The following is a 22,200-nucleotide window of genomic DNA, read 5'->3' as shown; positions in this document are numbered from 1 at the left end:
TGGATTTGTTTATAATAGGCTGCAGTGTTGGTGTACTATTCTGTGACCATACTTAGAAACTCTAAGACAGTGTTGCACCTTTTTTTGATGGTAGTTATTTCTCCATCTTAGAGTAAAGTGTATGTTTTTTTTTGCTGTATGTGGTTTCCTGATCTCTCGTGTATAGTGAATCACGAGAAGTGAAATAGTTGCCTATAAAAACAGGTCATGAACAGACCAAACACTGCATGTGTTTTCTGCAATTGGCGGATTATACAATAATGAGAGATCTTCAGGTTAGTCAACATTCCTCTGTCAAAAATGGATATATAGAAATGAATGACTAAAGCAATGAAAGTAATTCACTTTTGAAGTGAGTCTACAGTTTTTGGTTTTCTTCTCTTTTAAAGTTCCCCATTTCCTAATTGCATTTCACTTTCTGCAGATCTGACAAAGGAGAAGATACATTGTAAACAGGAAAAGAAAAAACAGCCATTAAAGACAGACATTTCTGTTGGTGGAGTCAACTATAGTCATTCAGAAACTCAACAGGCATGTAGCATTTCTCCAGAAGTACAAACAACATCTGCAATCCCAGCATTCTTCAGTTTAGCTGCCCTGGCAGAAGTTGCAGCAATGGAAAATGCACATAGGTGAGGTGACTAATAAGGTATTGCCATTTTATAGAAAAATAGTCAGGATTGTTGGAAAAGTACTAGAATTAATTATTAAGGAAGTAATAGCATAGCGTTTGGGTAATCATAATCTAATCAAGCAGTGTCAGCACGGATTTATGAAAGGGAAATCATGCCTGACTAAATTATTATAATTTTTCAAAGAAGTCCCAAACAGACTAGATAGAGGGAAACCAGTGTGGTATTTGCACTTCCAGAAGGCATTCAACAGGGTACCTTACAACAGATTAAGTCATAAGATAAGAGCCCATGGTGTTGGACATCATGTTAGAATGAATAGCGAATTGGCACATCAGCAGGAAACAGCGAGTGGAGGTAACGGGTTCTTTTCAGATCAGCAGTGCTGGGGTTCCACAGCGATCAGTGCTGTGTTCATGGTTGACAGAGCAAAAGCAAACAATGTGGTGAAGGTTAGTGGGAAACCAGAGGCAATAAGCGGGGAGAGGATGAAATATAACATTAAACTAGCTAGTATTATAAAAGAAAACTCTAACGGTTTTTTTGGATATATATGAAAGAGAGAGGCAAGAGTGGACATTGGACCACTGGAAAAACAGGCTTTTAAAATAAATTCCAAAGAAAGATCAAGTTAAAAGCACTGAAATCTTTCAACAAGTAGGGCTAACAGTTTACAACTGCATAAACATTCCCTCTACATTATAGGAGTGTCACAACTGTATCAACAAAAAAGGCTGAATGGAGGGCCACGTTACTGCATTACTGGCATCTTTAACATTTCAAACTAATTATGACAATTAATGTTCACAAGAATGTTTCAACCCATTTGTTGAAATATCCTGTTTTCTGCCAATGTTCATAAACTGGCCTACCTGATTTGCTTCTCAAAGTCCTCAGGAACCCACCCCAGTGAAAATAGTAACCTAAGGGGCAGTTGTATTTGGAACAAGCATTTAAATAGCAAAGGTATTGTCATTTGAAACATGTGCCAGGTCACAACCCACCACCCATCCCAGCTTGGAAAAAATGGTGAGCAGTAGGAATAGCCTTTTAATTATAAAATTGAGACCACAAAATTTCCCTTTGATCACCCAGTGTGTTTGCTCAGCATTAAAAAAAAAAATCAGCTTCCAGTCTTTGGCTTACACATAGGACCCTGAAGACCCTCTGGTTAGTAGCATTGGTGGGAAAGCTGTAACATGAGGTTTTATTGGGCACTGTTGTCCCAGGGAAACAAGGCCAGGTTCATCTCCCAGTTTGTCCCAACTCTATTCATTCACTTCATGCCACGCCCACACTCCCTGAAATCCAACAAATCTATGAGCAAATTCAAGGAAGCAGGAATCCTATAAAATAGGTCTTCCATCTTTAATCATTGGGCTTTAAAAAAATCAACTTTCCTTGGGGCAAGCTTACAAAAGTAGCCTCCATATATTAACAACGTTGTATCTGTAGCACTTCCTGTCAACTTTCTTTGTTATTATTTTCTGCCTGTACTACTTTGCTTCCAACAGTGCCATTAGTTTAGCTATTTAAGAAAGAAGAATAGGAAATCAAAGGCAGGAGCCCACGTGTTAGCTCAGTGGTTAGCATTGTCGCCTCACACTGCGAAAGAACCAGGCTCAATTCCAGTCTTGGGTGACTGCATGGAGTTTGCATGTTCTCCTGGTGTCTGCATTGGTTTCCTCTGGGTGCTCTGGTTGCCTCACACAAAGATGTGCAGGTTAGATGGATTGGCCGTGGGAAATTCAGGGTTGCAGGGTTCGGATAGGGATCTGAGTGGCGTGCTCTTCGGAAGGGTGGTGCAGACTTAAGGGGCCGAGTGGCCTCTTTACGCACTGTAGGGATTGTATGATTTTATCATTTATAAAGCGTGCTTCACATGGAGACAGAATGTATGCCTGTCAATCTTGTTGTGGCCAATTTAAAAGTTAATGAGAAGATTCTAATTTCACAAATGTAATCTTGTAGTGTCCATGTCATGTTAGTCTGTTTTCACCATCTAGGTGAATGATTTGCATACAAAGTAAATGCACTATTCTCAATACTTCACTTCAGTCTGAATACAGAAGGGTTGTTAGTAGATGCACCATCATCATGTGCATGTTCCCAAGAAAGTCTTGGTGTTAGTACAATCTTTGAAAGGGTTCAGAAAAAATTAACAAGGATGTTGCCAGGGTTGGAGGATTTGAGCTGTAGGGAGAGATTGAAAAGGCTAGGGCTGTTTTCCCTGGGACGTCAGAGGCTGAGGGATGACCTTGGAGGTTTATAAAATCATGAGGGGCATGGATAGGGTAAATAGACAAGGTCTTTTCCCTAGGGTGGGGGTGTCCAGAACTCAAGGGCATAGGTTTAGCATGAGAAGGGAAAGATATAAGAGAGACCTAAAGGGCAACATTTTCACACAGAGGGTGGTGCATGTGTGGAATGGATTGCCAGATGAAGTGGTAGGCTGGAAATTGTACAATTAGCTGGATGGGTATATGAATAGGAAGAGTTTGGAGGAATATGGGCTGGGTGCTGGCAGGTAGAACTAGATATCTGGCCGGCATAGACAAGTTGAACCAAATGGTCTGTGTTTCCGTGCTGTACATCTCTATGACTCTATAATGCTGGTTGATCTTGTTGATCAATCTGTGTATCTGTACTATTGATTCTCTTTTGTTTCTTTCATCTGCAGAGGCCAACGTGCGGTTTCTCTAAACCATGATGGACAGCCTAAGGAAATGGCACAAACCTCAGTACTTATCTCCTGTGCAGACCAATAATGCATTATTGCTTTGTATCTTTACAAAGTCTGGAACACACGAGATGGGTCAGTTTGACCTGATATTGACTGCATTGTCGGAATGGCACCCTGCCGTGGCTGGGTACCTCATAGAGCAGCTGGGAAACACTGGTTCAGCAAAGCCCCATGGGACAGGCTCACAATTTGAGCATCAAACATTTACGAGTGGAGCTAAACCAGTTTCTTCAGCTTTTGGTTCCCTATCTGAAGGCAACCTGGTATACAAAAAGAATAGCTGTTACACAGAACAACTGCCCATGAAATCTACTGGCAATTCTTGCCACTGCACGCTACACGATCAGAGTGTGAGCTACTCAAATTTGCTGCAAATTCTAGCTTTTCTCAAGTAACACTGATGCACTGTGCTAGTGACTAGATATCGTCAACCTCTGTTTTTCCTTTTTTTTAAAGCACATTATGATTTTGAGTTTCATGGAAACTTTAATCATGAACTTCTGCCTGATTACTGAAATGATGTGGCAGGAAAAATATTATTGGAAGTTCTTTACATTTGCCCATTGCATTAAGATATTTTATTTCAACGGCGCCATTATTTAGTTGAAATCTGTTAATCTGTAGTTGAGTTTAATAGCACAATCTGTCTCTGTGCAGACAGTAAGTACCTTTGGTTACACACGCAATCTTTAGCTTTTTTTTTGTTTTCCATGACAATTTAATACCTATTATTTTTGCTTTCTCTTGCTAAACCTCACTGACCCTGCATTGGGGCAGATTACTGGATGTGACTGTTTTCCAATATACTGTTAAGATGTGTAAAGTAATTTGCTTATTTTTAAGCAATTAGGCACTAATAGTGGCAGAAATCCTGCAAAGCTTTTTAGGTCCCAACTGTTGCACTGCTGTGTTTTTTTACAGTGAATGATTATTATGATGGTTATAGGGTTACTAATTCAACAAATTACTGAGGAGATATTCAGGTTTTATTTCAGGTTGCAGAAGTATATCAGCACAAAGGAAAAAAAAAAGTCTTCTGTCAGACCAACAGCTAGAATTACTGATGTTTAGTACTGCTTAGCTTGAATGCAAAATATCTTTCTTCCCATATTGGTTGAAGATCATGTTACCAGAATGGCAAACAACATGGACTATAAATGATGATTTAAAGCAGTTGCACAATTTTGAGAGCAGGCACACAAAGACAGTTTTTCAGTGCCGTGAAGTAATACAAGACCAGTTGCTGCCTGAGCATTTTGGTTGTTAGTGCGACATCTTGACATCAACAAATACCAGGTATTAATTGTTCAAGACAGTCTATTTTTGGGAAATCTGCAGGGTTATTTGGTGTATTGTATGTAATATACCCAGTCTTTATAAGCCTCACGTAAGGAGTAGTACATGCTGTTCACATCAGAGATGATTTGTTCTTTTAGAAGATTGTGACTGGAATTTGCAATAAAAAGCTAATGATAAATACCATGGCACAGTTATAATGAAACATGTATTAGGTGCTGCTGTCTGAGCTAAACAAATCTGTAGTTGATACACAAAATCTAATTCTGCCTGGATTGAACACACATTAAACCTGAGCAAAATCTGACTCCAGCAAAAATGATTTTAACACATTTAAATTTAGTCTAATTTTAATCTTGAGTATTTTTGATAAATTGTCACATTTATAGCAATGTTAAAGTTTTGGTAACTGATATGAAACTTCTAAGAAATGTTGGCTTCTCAATTCAGATTTTGTGACCCAAAAAAAATCTAGAAAGGTGTGGTGGCAGGAAAGAACAATAGACCTGCACAACAATTGCCTTTTTGAGTTTTAAATTTGTTCGTGCTTTTCAATATACCTTTCTGTAATTTGGCTTCTGCGATGACTGTTATAAATTTATTCAAAATGCCTCATGTTGAATACTAATTTTGCCTAACAAATAAATAGGCTTTTTTTTATCCTAAGGGGTTGGGTTTGATTTAATTTCATCTGAGCTTCTAGATATAGGCACTTGGAAGAAAGGTATGTAATGGTTGCCCTTAAAAGAAGTAATGTTCAAGGTTTTTAAAACATGTCACTTTCCATTATGGCTGCGTGGCCTCATGAATCACTGGTACAATTAAGATGCAGTTTTCATTTGCGATCTTGGGCTGCATCAGCTGATCTCTCAGTTGGTTCTACATTAATTTATTTTTCATCAGCGTCCCTGCGATTACCTGTACCCTTGGGTATCCACTGATACCTGAGTGTGCTGCTGAAAATGTTTACACATCAGCACCAGAACTTATGTCTCAACTCTGTTGTCTTGGGTGTAAAACAGGCTGTTGACCAGAATGGGGTGGTATGTGGGTGAGAGTAGTACTGTGGTCATATTTAAAACAATGCATCAATATAAAGTATCATCATAGGAGAGAAAAAGTAAAAAGAGGACTGTGCAGGAAAGTAAATTTTGCAAAATATGCAGAACATAAAAACCTGGATAAATCTAATTATTTCAGATAGGGATGATGTTTACTTCTTTGCCTTTGAAAATCATCAATTCATAAGGTTAGTAGTTTTATAGTTAGAGGCATTCATCCTAATACAGATTTCACTGCCATTTTGTGCCAGTTTGTAATTCATACTTAAAATTTGCATAGAGTGGAGGAGCAAGAATAGTTATCCATTAGATCCAAACAGGGCCCAAACTATGAAGAATGATTGCATTTCACGTTGAATTTCCAGATGAACTTGTCAGTTTTGTTGACAGCATGAATATAATTACTCTAGCATGGATCATGAGTCAGCTTTTACATATTAATGCTGAAAAAGGTTGGTTTACTTGCCCACTCTTTCCCCATATGACACATTCTCCTCCTTGTTCAGTTCATCTATATGTAACTTGGATTTGAAAAAGCACTGAATTGGCTATTCAGATTTCTATAGCAAAGTAGGCATTTGGATCTTGAGAAAGCTTTTGCTGCATTGTTGATTTGCTTAATTTGGAAGTTTGGGTTTTCACTGTTGAGTACCAGGAAATAGTTGCACCTCTCTATTAATAAAGCATTGCGAACTTGTAAACCAAAAATTCTTCCCCTGACTTGTGTCTGAAGTTTGCCATTAATTTATCCATGAACTAATGCTGAGCAGCACAGAGTATCGTGAGACATAAAATTGCTGTTTGCATTTGCAAACAGATTCTGAAACTTTTCTTGTGAAACCATGCTGGAACCTTTACATGAGTCTTGAGTTAATTAAACTTAATTAAATGGGAATCAGGGTCTAAACTAAACTGTACAGTTAAGGCAAAAAGTGACCTTTGCTCGCTAAATGCAAGTGGAATATTATAACTTATGCCATAACCTATATGGAATGAATTGGAAGAAGGCTGCGTTGTCCTCAGCTACTTAAAGATTGGTAGAACAGTTTCTCAGTTAGTTTGAGGTTTGCACATCTCTTCCATTGGCATCAAGTAAAGACAGAATTACCCATCCTGGTAACATGATCCTTGTGTGACTGCTTTATACAATAATTCATTACACTGTCATTCTAGCTGTAAAGAACGTTTTGTTAACTTTTTTGTGCAATTGCCATCCTTTGCTTGTCATTAGAAATATGTCTTTTCCTTGTTGTAGAACCAGCTTTTGCCCAAAGTCTAGCTAATATTTAAAAATGGAAAAAGTACACATTACTGTATTTAAATGTTAATAATGCTTTTACACGAAAATTGAGTATAATGAGAAAAAATGTCTACTTTTTATGCCTGACCAAGTAGAATACAATTATTGTATTTTTGCATTTATTTTTGTTTCCTTTACCATTAAGTGACATTTCCATTAGATTAATAGGTAGGATGTGCAGTTAAACTATGATCTCCTTCCTTTGAATTGTGACAAGAGCGTGTGATGACATTGAAGTATAGCTTATTGCACTTGATATCACTTTTTAGCATGTGAATTGTCCCCAAGATTTGCTCATGAACATTGATGTGAGAGTTCCTAAAAGCGCTACTATAATATGTATCAGCTATACTGGTGCCTAATATGGGAGTGTGCCCATTTGCTTATACTGAAGCACATTAACATTCATGGATTGGGAGAATCGATATTTAATATACATATGCTCCTGTGTCTGGTTTTTTTTCTGCAATAATTTATTGTATCAGAAGCATTGAGAACAGCAAGAGTTACCACAGAGTGAACCTACTATTCTTTCAACACTGAAGTGGGCAAGAGAGTTATATCATTGGATTTCAGGAATGGCTCACTGTATATTTTCCTTTTTTAAAACATTAACAGATACTTACGTTTTGTGCTTGAACAGTTTAAATTGAGACTTAAATTTCCTTGAGGCTTCTCCTATTTCAGCACAACTACTTCAACAGATATTTGGCAGAAATCTTGCTTAAGCATGGAGTCAGTGTTCAGCTGAAGAACAAGGAGAATCTCACAGTGGAAATTTAGCAAACAGGAGATTAACCTTTGGTGTTTAAGTGTTCACTGTTGATTTCAAACAGGATAATTCTGTTCTTATGGCCTTTTTTGAAGTATTAATGTTTAATACAGAATTAAGTATCCATGGAACATTTATAGATAAGGATTGTCTAACTAAATATAACCACGCATTTATACCCTGTACTTTACTGTATAATACATGCCCTGTCGTTAAAGGTAAAATTAGTAGGTTGCTGCAGAGAAAGAACTTTGTAATATCCCTAGTAAATGTGGCAACAACAATGATTTGTATCCAAGTTGTAGATTGTGTCCCCCAGGCGTTGCTGTGACTAAGCCGATATTAAGACCATGGAGCTGCATTTGACAGCTGGCATTGCAAGTTACATCATTAGTTATAGCAACTGTGTTGAATTTTCAGAGTAAGCCAATAAAATGCACTAATCCAAGCATTACAAGATATAGTGTAATTTCCTGCCATCTAATGAAGAAAATAAATATGTAATTGTTCATTTCCAAATGAAGTATTAGATTAAAGGAAGTAAATGTATAACTATCTACAGGATGATGCCCTCCCAGGCACTTGGAATGTCTGCCGTAGCACTCTAATTTTAGAATTCTTTCACTGCTAATCAATAAGTTATCAGCAAGATGGTTAACAAAATCACAGATTTTTTTAATAAGAATATACTGGGCAATAAATTCAAACTGCAATTGTTGGTTACACAGATGTTATAAAGTACCTATTTTGATTTTTGCCTAACTCCCTTTTACTGTTGTGGACAACAAAGCTGTGAGCAACAAGTTTTCTTTTAATGTAACTTTCTTCAGAGTCATTTGGAAACATTCAAAGCCAAAACTCACTTGCAGCTAGTTAGTGCTACCTGCTGGAAGGATATGTTTGGCAATCAAGCGTTACCGTGCCCCTGTCATCTTTTCCCATCAGAAACATGCAGCTTAAAGTATCATTGAAACGGTCACTCATTTACAGTGATCATGACTTCAAGAGAATTAGCTAAAATGAAAAATTTTAATGCAAGTTTGGTTGCACCTGAAAGATGATTTGCACCTAAAAGTTGCTGTTATTCTGTATGGGAATCAATCATGTAGTTAGAGCTCCATTTATAAAGAGGATTCATCAGATCCTTGCTGCAAATGTGTTATTTACAAAGCACCATCCAATTAACTTGTACTGGTGAATTCTAATTAAGGAGCTTTTATTATTTGGAAATGCAATAACTTATCATTTACTGCAATCCCTTATTATCACTTTTTATAGTGAGTATAATGCTATGTGACTGTTCTAAGAATGGCATTGAGTGTATATCTAAATTTTGTTATGTAGGATACAGAAAAGGGGGGTGACAATACAGCAGTCTTAAAGGTGCAACTTCACTTCTGACAAATGGAGACTGTAAATTTGACTAATTCTGATTGTTAACAGTTAGCCCAATTAATTTTGTTTCAGCCCAGGTTTTCAAGTTGCTCAGTTCATTTATCATATAAATAAACAATTGCTGAGCCAAGAGTTAGTTTGTCATTAAACCGTACTCTGAGTAGTGACTGAAGTAGCAACAGATTATTGCTGCAATGTAATTATTGTTTTGTTTAGCCAACTGAACCTAGGATGTTGATCTACTCTTTCATAGTGGTTATGAGAATATGCTGTGTGGATGTAATTTCTGAACTCAAATCTAACATGCACAATTTTTGAGTGTAGATGTTTATTTTAAATGAAGTTAGAATTTTAACAGAATGGATAATATAACTTGGAGTAAAGTTTTTTATGATCTAAAGTAAAGCACATTTAACAAATTCAAAATGTGCAGTGTATTCTAGGAGACTCTTTCATTTGGCCTTAAAAATGTTTAGTAAGGTATTTACATTTTTTTTCAATTGGTGTTGGTGACAAATATGCCTTTGCAAAAATTAAACTTTTTTATTCAGCTGGTGTCTTGGATATAGTTGCTGCAGTAACACCTTGTGGCCAAAGAGATCATTCATAATTGCATTTCTTACATATTATTTGATTCCAAATAATTAAAAAGTTTAATTTTTGGAAAAGAGGTTTGGAAGATTAGAAATAACTCTGATGACCCAGTCATGTGTACCAGCTAAAATGTTTGTGCCATACCCTTTCAGTCATGAATTCAAGTCATGGCGAAAGTAGCAAGATCATTACAGCACCTAAATAATGGTGGAGAAAATATATAGTAATAAAACATAGCCCACCATTAGAAACAATAGAATGTAGCCTACAAAGGGTTGGCAGAGAACTAACAGATGGAACTGTATTTTTGACCAAATGTATGATAGAGTTAAATGTTTCATAAATTCAAGTTTGTTGTAGAACAATTAACAAAATGATTCCAGTAGTATATTTTTAAATGGTGGTTTGACTGATAGACTGAAATATTTAATGTTTGTGGAAGGGTGGGGTGAAATAGTTCAATGATGTATAATTGATTTTAATTTTAAAACCAAAAAATGTGCAGGGATGTTTCCTGATCTACAAGTATTAAGTGAATTGTATTTCATTCAAATAAAATGTAGACCTAAATAATTACATTACAGAAGGCAGGAAAATCCATGTTGACTATTCCAGAAAATCAACATTAATCTTTCTAAATGTCTATGACCTCTAGACATTGATTTTAATACTGAGACTATTTAAAGGAAGATTAGAAAATGTTTCACACAATCAAAGGGTTATATATGCTTTTGGCTTTTGGTAATTTTGTCATTTGTTTGCACTTAATTAATTTGACATATTAGAGATTTCAGTAGCACAACAAGGTGAGAAGTTAATACTTAAAGTTGAATAATCAGTCTGATTTTGAACTAAAAGTAAACTGTGCACAGAAAAACATGGTTAGTTTGTTTAAAAAAAAGTGGAGCAACATTTCATTTTAAGTTTTACATTTGTCTCATGGCAGTTGAAATGCCGGTTTACATGTCCAATACAGTCGTCTGTCCACACACAGTGAATCAGTTCATTATTATCCCGAAGAAAGTTTCTATTATATTAATTGTTATATCTTTTAAATCCAAATTAGTGACATAATTAGGTCATATATGCTGTTTATACAGACCTAAGTCACATGCTGAGGGTGCTCAGTGATTTTTTTTTGAAAAACAAATTCTCTGCTGTTGTTCGTATTGTACAAACTTGTTTAACTGATTTCTTAAGTTACGTTGTCCCAGTCAATGCACTTCCAAAGAGCTGGCTGTTCAATGACAAACCATCCTAATATCAAGTGTGAGGTCTTGAGATCTGTTGCAGTTAATGCTTGTTTGGCAGTCATCATTGTGATGTTTTAAAATTACATTGATTGTGTTATTTTTATACTTTTTACAATTGTAACTTTTGATTTCAATTCAAATCTAGATTGGTGATATTCTTTCAACAGTGCTATTATCATTCCATACTTTGGATTTTGACTGTCATGCCAACTGTCCAATCTTTGCAAATGCATAGATCAGTATGGAATGCTTTCTTTGAACATTCACAGCAAGTGAACTTTCACTGGTGTAGCTGGAAGGATCCTCCTGACTCACTGGCATTTTATTATTTGGGTGTTTGGTTCAGGGAGTTGGACAACTGTCCACTATGAGCCAATGGGTGTGATGCCAAAACTGCATCAGCACAGAGCAAAACTACAAATGCCCCTCTTTTAATGAGACAGATCACAATCAACAGTTCTTCGGTTTTTTGGAGGCCTTTGATGATTCATATGCTGCAAATTATTTATGTCAATAAAATGTAGGTGTGTAAATGTAACCATAGATACCAGCACTGTCATTATGGCAGTGTTTGGTGGCAAATGTTTCATCACAGTTTGATATCTCAGGAAGGTGCTGAAACTTCTAATTGCATTAATTAAACTCATGCATCCAACACTTTATAACATCGCGATTTACAAGAGTAACCAAATTAGCAACATAATTACATCACACAATTATACAACCTAAAAGTCACACGCTGAGGCTGCCTAATGATGATTTTTTTAAAAATGCTCTGCCGTTGTTCATATTGTATAAACTTGTTAAACAGATTTCTTGAGTTACATTGTCCAAGTCAGTGCACTTCCAAAGAGCTGGCTGTTCAATGACAAACCATCTTAATATCAAGTGTGAGGTCTTGAGATCAGTTGCAGAAAGGATTAAGATGTAAAAGCCCCGTGTTATTGCAGATTTTCTTCTGGATAACCCTACTCCGTCCGAAAAGGACTAGCTAAGTGTGGTACCCATTGCAGTGGTATTCAAAAATTACTTGCAGGATTAGTACACTATTAGGCATGCACAGAGCAGATGTTATGACTTTCGATGCTCAGTGACATCATTGCTCTACTGAAATATTTGCCTTTTTTCTCCTTGTTGCAGGCAACAAAGTAGATAACATAGAGCCTTTATTTGTATGTTCAATAGTGTACAACAATTCAGAACATTAACGGAAAGGACATGTGATGTGCTTGAACATCATCTTCAGTTTAATCTTGCAGAACAAATGTGGTTGTAAGCTATTTGGTTAAACACACTCATGGTAACTGGGAGACTGCTGTAGGTTCTCATTTTGATGTTCCTAGAAGAGTAATTTCAGTGAAGTATAATTTTGAAAACGTGAAGCAAACTTCATGATGATGATCGGATATCCCTATTACATGAGAATCAGTTCTTGTTACAGAAGGTGCCTGTGTATATAGCTCCTTTGTATTGCTTTGAGCAGAGTCCCTTATATATTTCTTACTAATATGCTCTGTAGAAATTGAATTCAGAAATTTTACTACTGATAATTAAGAGTTTAAAGCCACTAATTATATAAAAGTTGCATAATTTGACAGATGATCATTTTATATTGCGTACTGTTTATTGCCTGTCTGTTTAGTTTTGTGATTGAAACACATTTCCTTTTTCCTCTGTTATAATGCTGTATGCTGCTGCAGTGTTATTCTTAATCATTATTTCCTAGCAGGCAATAAAGCATATTGTACAGTATTATACAATTGAGTGAGATGATTATTTATGAGGAAATTCAATCCTCATGATTTATAACGAAAGTTAACTTAAAATCAGTTCTAAATACTGAATTGTTTATGCAAGAACTTTATTCACCTTCAATTAGCTGAATTTAGCAAAATATTATTTATCTAGTTTAGTTAAATATACTTTTAAATATAACTATCACAATGTTAGTTTCTTGGTTGAATTAACTAAGCTACATTAAATGTAGGTAGAGTTACCCACCTCTCTGGATTGTCTAGCAATCTTTTGGAATAAGGAATAAATTCTTGAGCACTGCTGGTGGCAACGGGATAAAATGGCTTTGAGTTAGCTGTTCATGTCAGCAAGCTCATAGAGTGTAAAGCTACATTCCTTGTCTCCACTATGGGAAACGTGTATAACAGATCAGCATGTTTGCTTTAAAATAATTTAAAATAATCTCAAACTAAAAATTAGCTAAATAGTGACCATCATCAATTAGAGTGAATACTCACCTAGTTTACTGATGATCTTTAGTGAAGAAATTTGCCATACTGAGCTGGTCTGGCCTAAATGTGACTCCAGACCCACAATAATGTGGCTGGCTTATATCTGCCTCTGAAACAGCCTGTAAGCCATTCATTGGACCAACCCTGTATAAAATCAAGAAATAATGAAACCAGTCAGACAACCTGGAACAAACTTAGGCACTGGAGATGACTGCAGCGATCGACAGCCTGCTGCTAAGGCAAAGTCCTCCTAACCAATATCTGGTCATGGGATAGAATTGGGAGTGCTATCCCACAGATTCATCAAGCAACAGTCTGATGTAATTATACTCTCAGAATTATACTATAGAAGCAATGTCTGAAACATCACCGTCCCTGGGTATTGCGCACTAGTGTACAATCAGGAAGATGTTGCCCTGGGACTTCTGAACGTTGATTCTGGACTCCATACAATCTAATGATACCAAGTCAAAATGGGCAAGGGAACCTCTTCATTTGTCAGTGCATTGAATACAGGAGATAGGTGGTCATTTTGCAGCTGTATAGGACATTGGTGGGGCCACTTTTAGAATACTGTATTCAATTTTTGTCATCTTGCTATAGGAAAGATTTTGTTAAATTTGAAAGAGTTCAGAAGAGATTTACAAGGACGTCAGTGTCCATTGACAAGAATAGCCTGATAGCGTATTATTGGCCGACCTTGCCACGTCATAAAGGACATAACTGTGACACTGGGTCTGTGGAAGTGGTGAGGGTACCAACAACGGAAAAAATCTGCTTGTTCCAGATGTGTCCATCCAAGACAGTTTGGTCAGAGTTTCTCACTTAGTTGTTATGGAGATGAAGCCTTTCTTCACATTGAGGATATCCTCTATCTAATTGTGTAGTACTGTATTGTTAGGCTGGAAGTGTCTAATAGCATCTTTAAGATCTGCTCAAAATGCATACAAGACGTGCTTTAATATAAAACAGATTTATTAGCTTAATATAATTTTGATTCACTCATTAGTTTGCATACATCTATTAGTTTTACCTACTTTAGATATGTTTAACAAGCAGGACTCACTGCCTGGTGGGTGATGTCCGGCATTTGGAACTCTATCTCACTTTCTCTCGCCTGATTCCTAGACTGATGGTGAAAAAGTCCGATGAATGGGGCTAAGCCCGTGGTATTACTACTATTCTGAATTTGAGATTACTGAACATGCTGGATCTTCATTTTGGAATGACTGTAGTACTTTTCCAACCTTTAAAGCAAGCTAAAATAAATCCAGGTGGCCCCATGCAACTGCACAATAGGATGATTGTCACACATAATTCCATATCATGTGGTTACCTCCCAGTCAAAATAGGCTGTTCTGAAGGGTCACTTGATCTGAAACCTAACTCTGCTTTCCCTTCACAGATGCTGGCAGACCTGCTGGGTTTTATTTTTGTTTCTGATTTCCAACACCTGCAGTTCTTATGTTTTTTTTGTTTTTCATGTACTTTTCCATTTTCCTTCAATTGCTAATTGCAGTTAACCCTTAACAATTAACCTTTATTGTCTGGCTTAAAGATATTTTTAAGCAGAAAGTTGCATGTATTATCACCATACAAAATGGAACAGACTTCAAATAAATAAAGCAACTCAAATATGAGCAGCTCTGATCCAATTTGGGTCATTAGAAGCAGAATTACATTCAACTGCAATGTGCAACCTCATGACCCAGCATTTCTCCTATATTATCATTGCTACTGAGCTAAGAGATCAACTCTGGCTATCAGGAGTAGCATCAGGCTTATCTAACAATGAGGTCATGTTTGTAGATGCCGGTATTGGACTGGGGTGTACAAAGTTAAAAATCACATAACACTAGGTTATAGTCCAACAGGTTTATTTGGAAGCACTAGCTTTCAGAGCGATGCTCCTTCATCAGGTAGTTGTGGCGAATAAGATTGTAAGACACAGAATTTATAGCAAAAGTTTCCTGTGTGATGTAACTGAAATTATATATTGAAAAAGACCTGACTGTTAAGTCTGTCATCTTTTAGAATGACCATGTTGGTATCAGTTCTTTCATATGTAAATTGCAAAGCTTTTTTTAAAAAGTTACATTCTCAAGTGCACTTTAACAATTGGTGTCATATTGGCCCAGATAATGTATTGAAGGTGTTAACTCCCTGTGAGGCTGTCTGTGCCACAATGGTCAGATTGATTCTAATTAAAAAAAATAGATTTTCAGAATCATACATGGATTCATGCAGTTTTTGAGCAAAGTAAAATATAATTCTGCAAGTACAAATTCACCCCACAAACTGACATGTGTATGTGTGCATTTGGGTGTCTGTGTTTGGTGGGGGGGATGTTATGAGTGTCTGTGAGAGGGTGTGTGTATGTGTGAGAGTGAGAGTGTAAAGTGGTTTAAGTCTGTGAGAGTGTGTGGGGGAGTGCATGAGAGAGGGTCTGACTGTGTGTATGTATGTCTGTCTGTGTGTATGTATGTATGTCTGTCTGTATGTGTGTATATAGTGCAATGGGATCACCTGTAGTGTGACATGAACCCAAAGTCCTGGTTGAGGCCATTACCATGGATACTGAACTTGGCTTTCAGCCTCTGCTCAGCCACTTTTCGTTGTTGCCTGTCCCGAAGTCCGTCTTGGAACACGTTCACCTGAAGGTCCAAGGTCAAATATCCTGGACCACTGAAGTGTTCTCTGACTGGGAACTCTGACTCCTGTTTGTTAATTGTTCTGCATGACCATTCATCCATTGTCGTAGCTTCTGGTTATTCTCGCCAATGTACCGTGCCTCAGGGCATCCTTGCCTGTAGCGTATGATATGGACAATGTTGGCTGAGTCACATACATGATGGGAGGTGTCCCCACACATAATGGTGGTATCCGTGTCGACAATCTGACACGTCTTGCAGCATCTACCATGACAAGGTTGTATGGTCATTCTAAAAGATGAGAGACTTAACAAACAATTGGGTCTTTTAAAATATATAATTTCAGTTACATCACACTGGAAACTTTTACTATAAATTCTGTGTCTTACAATCTTATTCTCCGCAATCACCTGATGTAGGAGCAGCTCCCCAACAATTAGTGCTTCCAAGTAATCCTGTTGGACTATAAAGCTGGTGTTGTGTGATTTTTAACTAACAATGAGCTGCCAGCCTGATGAAGCTACAGGACAGGACACTTTTGCACGCCAAACAGTGGAAGCAGATGCAATAGACGGGGCTAAATGAACCCACAACGCATGAAACTTACAAGATAAGTTGGAAAGGGTGGACGCTAGGAAATTGTTTCCGTTAGGCGAGGAGACTAGGACCCGTGGACACAGCCTTAGAATTAGAGGGGGTAAATTCAGAACAGAAATGCGGAGACACTTCTCCAGCCAGAGAGTGGTGGGCCAGTGGAATTCATTGCCGTGGAGTGCAGTGGAGGCCGGGACGCTAAATGTCTTCAAGGCAGAGATTGATAAATTCTTGATGTCACAAGGAATTAAGGGCTACGGGGAGAATGCGGTAAGTGGAGTTGAAATGCCCATCAGCCATGATTGAATGGCGGAGTGGACTCGATGGGCCGAATGGCCTTACTTCCACTCCTATGTCTTATGGAGTCAGATCTGCTGTCCTACTGCATCTGATCATGGAAGGTGGACAATCAAACAACTAACACGGGATGGGTGTTCCACAAATATGCCCAATGTCAACAATGTCATGTAATCAGATGTCACAATTTCAAACCTGTGCAGATTAAGATCTACCGTGTAAATGGGTTTGTAGTAGGCCAGTGAAGACTTTATTCAAACTTCTCAGAAATTGAAAGTACTTTGAAGTCATATTTTAAGCGCAGTATTAAAACTTGCATTCTGTTTCGAATATATCCTGCACAAAGGTAAGGCTTGGCCAGCATGCACTACATTCGTACCACTGTACAGAAAGCTAGTTATTACAGGTTTTGCTCTGCTGATTTTGAAAGTTCAAAATCGTGCTTTCAAAATAAAGCATGGATGTAATTTCATTTGATACATTTTCCACAGAGTTGAACAAAACAATATTTGTAAGAAATCATGGAAAGGGAACAACAACCCAGTCAATGTGAACATGACAAACTGTACACTTTCCTCTAATGAGGCATAAATGTAAATTATTCTTTGGGAGCAGAAACAGCTCTGGCTGGATTTGAAGCTCACTGTTTTCAGAAAGTCACTGATCAAAAGTTTGGATGAACTTTAGGACGATGAGAGAGCATCCCAAATAGTCCTTCAATTCAAAGCTGTAATCAATGGTGCTATGCCCTAACTAAAGCAACTGCTCAAAAATAGAAATGGAAATTGCTGGAGAAACTCAGCGGGTCTAGCAGCATCTGTGGAGAGAAAGCAGACCTAACATTTCAGGTCCAGTGACCCTTCTTCAGAACTGCCAGCCCTGAAGAAGGGTCACGACCCATGATGTGAACTCTGCTTTCTCTCCATAGATGCTGCCAGATCTGTTGAGTTTTCCCAGAATTTCTGTTTTTGTTTTGGATTTTCTGTCATTAGTCAGGGCATGTTGTCATGGTCAGTCGAGGGCAGCATCCTTTCTTAGTCCAGGGGCTTAGTCACGGTCAGCTGGTTGTCTGGGGCAGCCAGGATTATGGGTCTTCTATCACTATAGCTGCTGTGTGGACCCCTGTCAGTCCTGCAGGTATAGTGCAGCCAATCCAAGGGTTAGCAGGCAGTCAGATGGGGAACTATATCAGTCAGGGCTCCAGTCGCTCACCAGTCATGCTGTATTTCCAAGTCAGCAAGTAGAGTGGATCATAGTCAGACCTGTTACAGCATGATGATTGGCTTGACTAAGCTATAGGCCCAAGGCTCCAGTTAATGTTGGTAAATGAAGATATAAATATTGGGTGGGAATGTGTGAAAGCTCAGAACTGATGTGGATGGGATTAATAAGGCTTGCAAGGAAGAAAGGAACATGCAGGTTAGAGGAGCCTGTGGATTATCATGCTGAGATTGAGACCTTGCGGAGCATGATCTGTGTTGTCTTCGTTTGTCATCAAAACTGCAAATACACAACAAAAATGGAAAATAACTGTGACCACACCCAGAGTGAATGGAATAAGTGTATTTTGTTTCTGTCTAATACGCAAACTCTACTTGTGAGGCCCTTCAAAGGCGAATTATATTAATCAGGCACTTACATGGTGTATGATGTCTATATTCTTAATTCCCTGCATGTGAAATCAACATTGTGGAGTACAAATCTTGTCTGCAAGTAATCTGGACCAGATCACTGGTCATTACAAACTGATCATAGTCATCTCTATGAAACAGAAGTGATCACAGTAATCCCCACTTAAAATTGTCACGTGATTCACAATATGTCACCGGCTGTACTAGAGCGCACACCTGATTTCCTCTTACCTCGACCTGTTAAGTATTCGCCAACATGCTGTATATGAAATTGTGCCTTTCTTGTGTGATGGGGGAAAGGTTTCATTAACCATATTGCACCTACAATCCCCTACTGTATCCATGCAGCATGCCTTGAGTTGTGTACATTGGAACGAGGTCTGTTATGTACAAGCGTTCCATGACCCACCCTACAAGAATCTTTCATATTCCACTGTATGATGGATTATTCTTAACCATCGTTTATGAGAGTTGTGAATGCAGACTGCCCACATTACTAAGAGCCTGTTCTGTTTTTGATATTCATCCCATAGGTTCACTGGAAATGTCACCAGCCCATCCAGCCAGAGTAGGGGTTATCGTTACTGGAGCTGTGGTGCTAGAAATGGACAGAGAAATTGAAGAGGTTGCCCATGGCTAGCAGCAACCTCCAACAGCTGCTGAATAGTTTCCACATGAAGATGTCACAGTTGCAAATCCCACAAGATGCAGTGGAAGTACAGGAGGCCCAGAGTCGTTCATTCTCTATGCCATTTGCTACTGATGAGTGATGTGTATTGCTGCCACGTACTGAGGATCCCTGGGGCACTGTCACAGAAATGTCTCCCCTTCTGGAGGCAGACAACCTCCAGGGGTGGTGCCCATTGTATCCTGGTGGTCATCAAGGTGACAGCTGCACTAGACTGGCACCATCGCTGCTCCAAAGATCCATTGAGGCCCTTTCAATCCTCGACTTACGGATGTGCCAAGACTGTTCTTGATGCAACTAAGGGCAGATCACACCGCTTCCTGATGTCTCCCCATCACAAGATCAGTGCTGCAGCCTGGAGCAGTAAGATTTACCAATGCAGTTGGCTTTGCCCAGATGCGGATGCTACAACCTGTACACACGTTGCACAACTGGGCTTTAAATATGGTGCTATCGGTGGCAGCTGAAAAGATTCTAGCACTGACAAGGAAGTCCACTGCTGATGAGTGCATGATGATAGTGCGAGAGTATATTGCATACAATTCTGGTCACCACACTACCGAAGGATGTGGATACCTTGGAGTCAGTACAGAAAAGGTTTACTAGGATGTTGCCTGATATGGAGGTTTTTTATCCATGAAGAAAAGGTTGGATAGACTGGACTTGGTACACAGGAGATTGAGAGATGATCTGATAGAATTTAAAAGTTTGTGAATGCCATGGTCAGAGTGGAAAGTATGAGGCTTCTTCCCAGGGTGGAGGGGTCAATTGCTAGGGGACACAGGTTCAAGGTGTGGGCGGAGATGTAGTTTAAAAGAGATGTGCGAGGCAAGTTTTTCACACAAAGGGTAGTGAGTGCCTGGAACACACTGCCAGAGGAGGTGGTGGATGCCGACACAATAGCAGCATTCAAGAAACACCCGGACAAATACATGAATGAGAAGGGAATAGAAGGATATGGCTGCTGTAAGTGAAGACAGTTTTAATATGGAAGGGCAAAATATGTCAGCACAGGCTTTGAGGGCCGAATGGCCTGTTCCATACTATATTGATCTTTGTTCTTTGTAGTAATGCTGTAGAAGTGTCGTCTGGTGCATACATATTGAGGTGAGCAATGTAAAATTTCATGAGATAAATGATACCAATTTTGAAAGATGCACCATAGAGAGCATTCTATCTGGATGCATCAAGGCTTGGCATGACAACTGCTCTGCCCAGGACCATAACAAACTACAGAGTTGTGAACGCAGCCATCATGCAAGCTAACCTTCCATCCATTGACTCCATTTATATTTCCCTCTTCCTCAGGAAAAACAGCCAAAATCATCAAAGATCCCCCTCCCACCCCAGTTATAATCTCTTCCAACCTCCACCATCATCCAAAGGTACAAAAGCTTTCACATTTAATGTTGACCTCAATCTTTGTGCACATAACATTTTCTCTCAGTCGTAAAATTTTATTCCTCACAGTTCTATTACCCTTATGCACTTTGTATGGTATGATCTGCCTATACGGCACGCAAACAAAACTTTTCACTGTACTTAGGTACGTGTGACAATAATAAATCAAATCAAATCAAAATCACTCGAGTTTATGGAGAAAAACTTGCAATGAAACTTTATGAAATTCACACTTAACCGAGTTTTGGTAAATTCAGTCTTTGCTCTTTGTAGTCAGGAAGCAGGATGCCCAGGTGATGTGTACGTTTGTGATCATAGAGTCATTTAAATAGTGTTGTAAATAAGCTTCAAGGCACCTGTCTCAAAAAGAACCTAATCTTTGTGGCATGTTACAAGTACTAACATAAAGGGAACACTCAGACACTGTCACTCATTCTGACAGTGATATTTTATACAATATCACATCATCTTCCTTTTACACTCCTGTACGTGCACTTTCCATTAAAACATTTGTTTAAGTTGCCTCAACTACGCCACCCGTGATATTTCCATGTCTGACCACTCTCTGGGTGAAGACATTTCTGTTGAGTTCTTCACTGAATTTATTCCTGACTGTACTGAACTTGTTGACTCCTGGTTTTGGACTCCTTCATCAGTGATGTTTAATGAATTAATTATATAAGAATCCATAATGATGTCAGACTTTTTGAAGTTAAATCAATTTTAATCCATATATGTTGTTGAGTTGGCTCTGTATTAGTTTACAGAGTTTTAATTATTAAATGACAATTCTAATGTAATATGTGGAAAGGCTTAACAAAATATTATTTTATAGTAGTCAAACAGGGAAATAGAATTATTTAGATTAGATTAGATTAGATTACTTAGTGTGGAAACAGGCCCTTCGGCTCAACAAGTCCACACCGCCCCGCCGAAGCGCAACCCACCCCTTACCTAACACTACGGGCAATTTAGCATGGTCAATTCACCTAACCTGCACATCTTTGGACTGTGGGAGGAAACCGGAGCACCCGGAGGAAACCCACGCAGACACGGGGAGAACGTGCAAACCCCACACAGTCAGTTGCCTGAGGTGGGAATTGAAGCCGGGTCTCTGGCGCTGTGAGGTAGCAGTGCTAGCCACCGTGCCGCCCACAGTGGTTAAATGTAATTGCTTGTATCAGCAATTCAAGATTCCAAAATATTTCTCAATTTCAGTCCAAATGCTAATGCAGCTTTGATCGTTTTTGAGCAAAAAGGATGTTGATTAGTTTCTGTGCTAGATTGGCCTTAGTGAGTTTAAATGACTATTTCATTGTAAGATCTGTTTGCTGACACCAATGCACCATGCACATGGGCTCTAAATTAAGATGATCATTAAAAGAACAATTGTACTTTGTTTCACAGTTTATTCATGTGACCACTGTGAATGCTGTCATCACAATAAACACGTTTACTAAAATAAAATAATTAATTGGTATGTGCAACCAATGCTGACTATTGCTAACTGCATGTTTGCACAACACTGACCTATTTTTTGAAATTTAAAACAAAAGTTGTATTTTGTTTTACAGTTTGCACGGGTGCCCAATTTATTACATCAGACTTAGCAACATTTTGTACTTATGAACACAATCCTACACCAT

General features: G+C 38.3%; 1 protein-coding gene across 8 annotated transcripts in view; it reads left to right on the top strand.

The window, feature by feature from the left end:
* LOC122555258 (HMG box transcription factor BBX) overlaps positions 1-12,801 on the top strand; it is a 223,432-nt gene extending 210,631 nt beyond the window's left edge. For all 8 annotated transcript variants that reach the window (XM_043701070.1, XM_043701068.1, XM_043701069.1 and 5 more), the window contains 2 exons: positions 425-632; positions 3,313-12,801. In XM_043701070.1, the coding sequence (XP_043557005.1) occupies positions 425-632; positions 3,313-3,400 (296 nt within the window). In that variant the 3' untranslated portion in view covers positions 3,401-12,801. The remainder of the gene's footprint in view (positions 1-424; positions 633-3,312) is intronic.
* The last annotated feature ends 9,399 nt before the right edge of the window (positions 12,802-22,200 follow it).

Source organism: Chiloscyllium plagiosum, chromosome 12, assembly GCF_004010195.1.
Source record: "Chiloscyllium plagiosum isolate BGI_BamShark_2017 chromosome 12, ASM401019v2, whole genome shotgun sequence".
NCBI classification, from domain to species: Eukaryota; Metazoa; Chordata; class Chondrichthyes; order Orectolobiformes; family Hemiscylliidae; genus Chiloscyllium; species Chiloscyllium plagiosum.
This window is presented reverse-complemented; position numbering and strand designations above follow the sequence as displayed.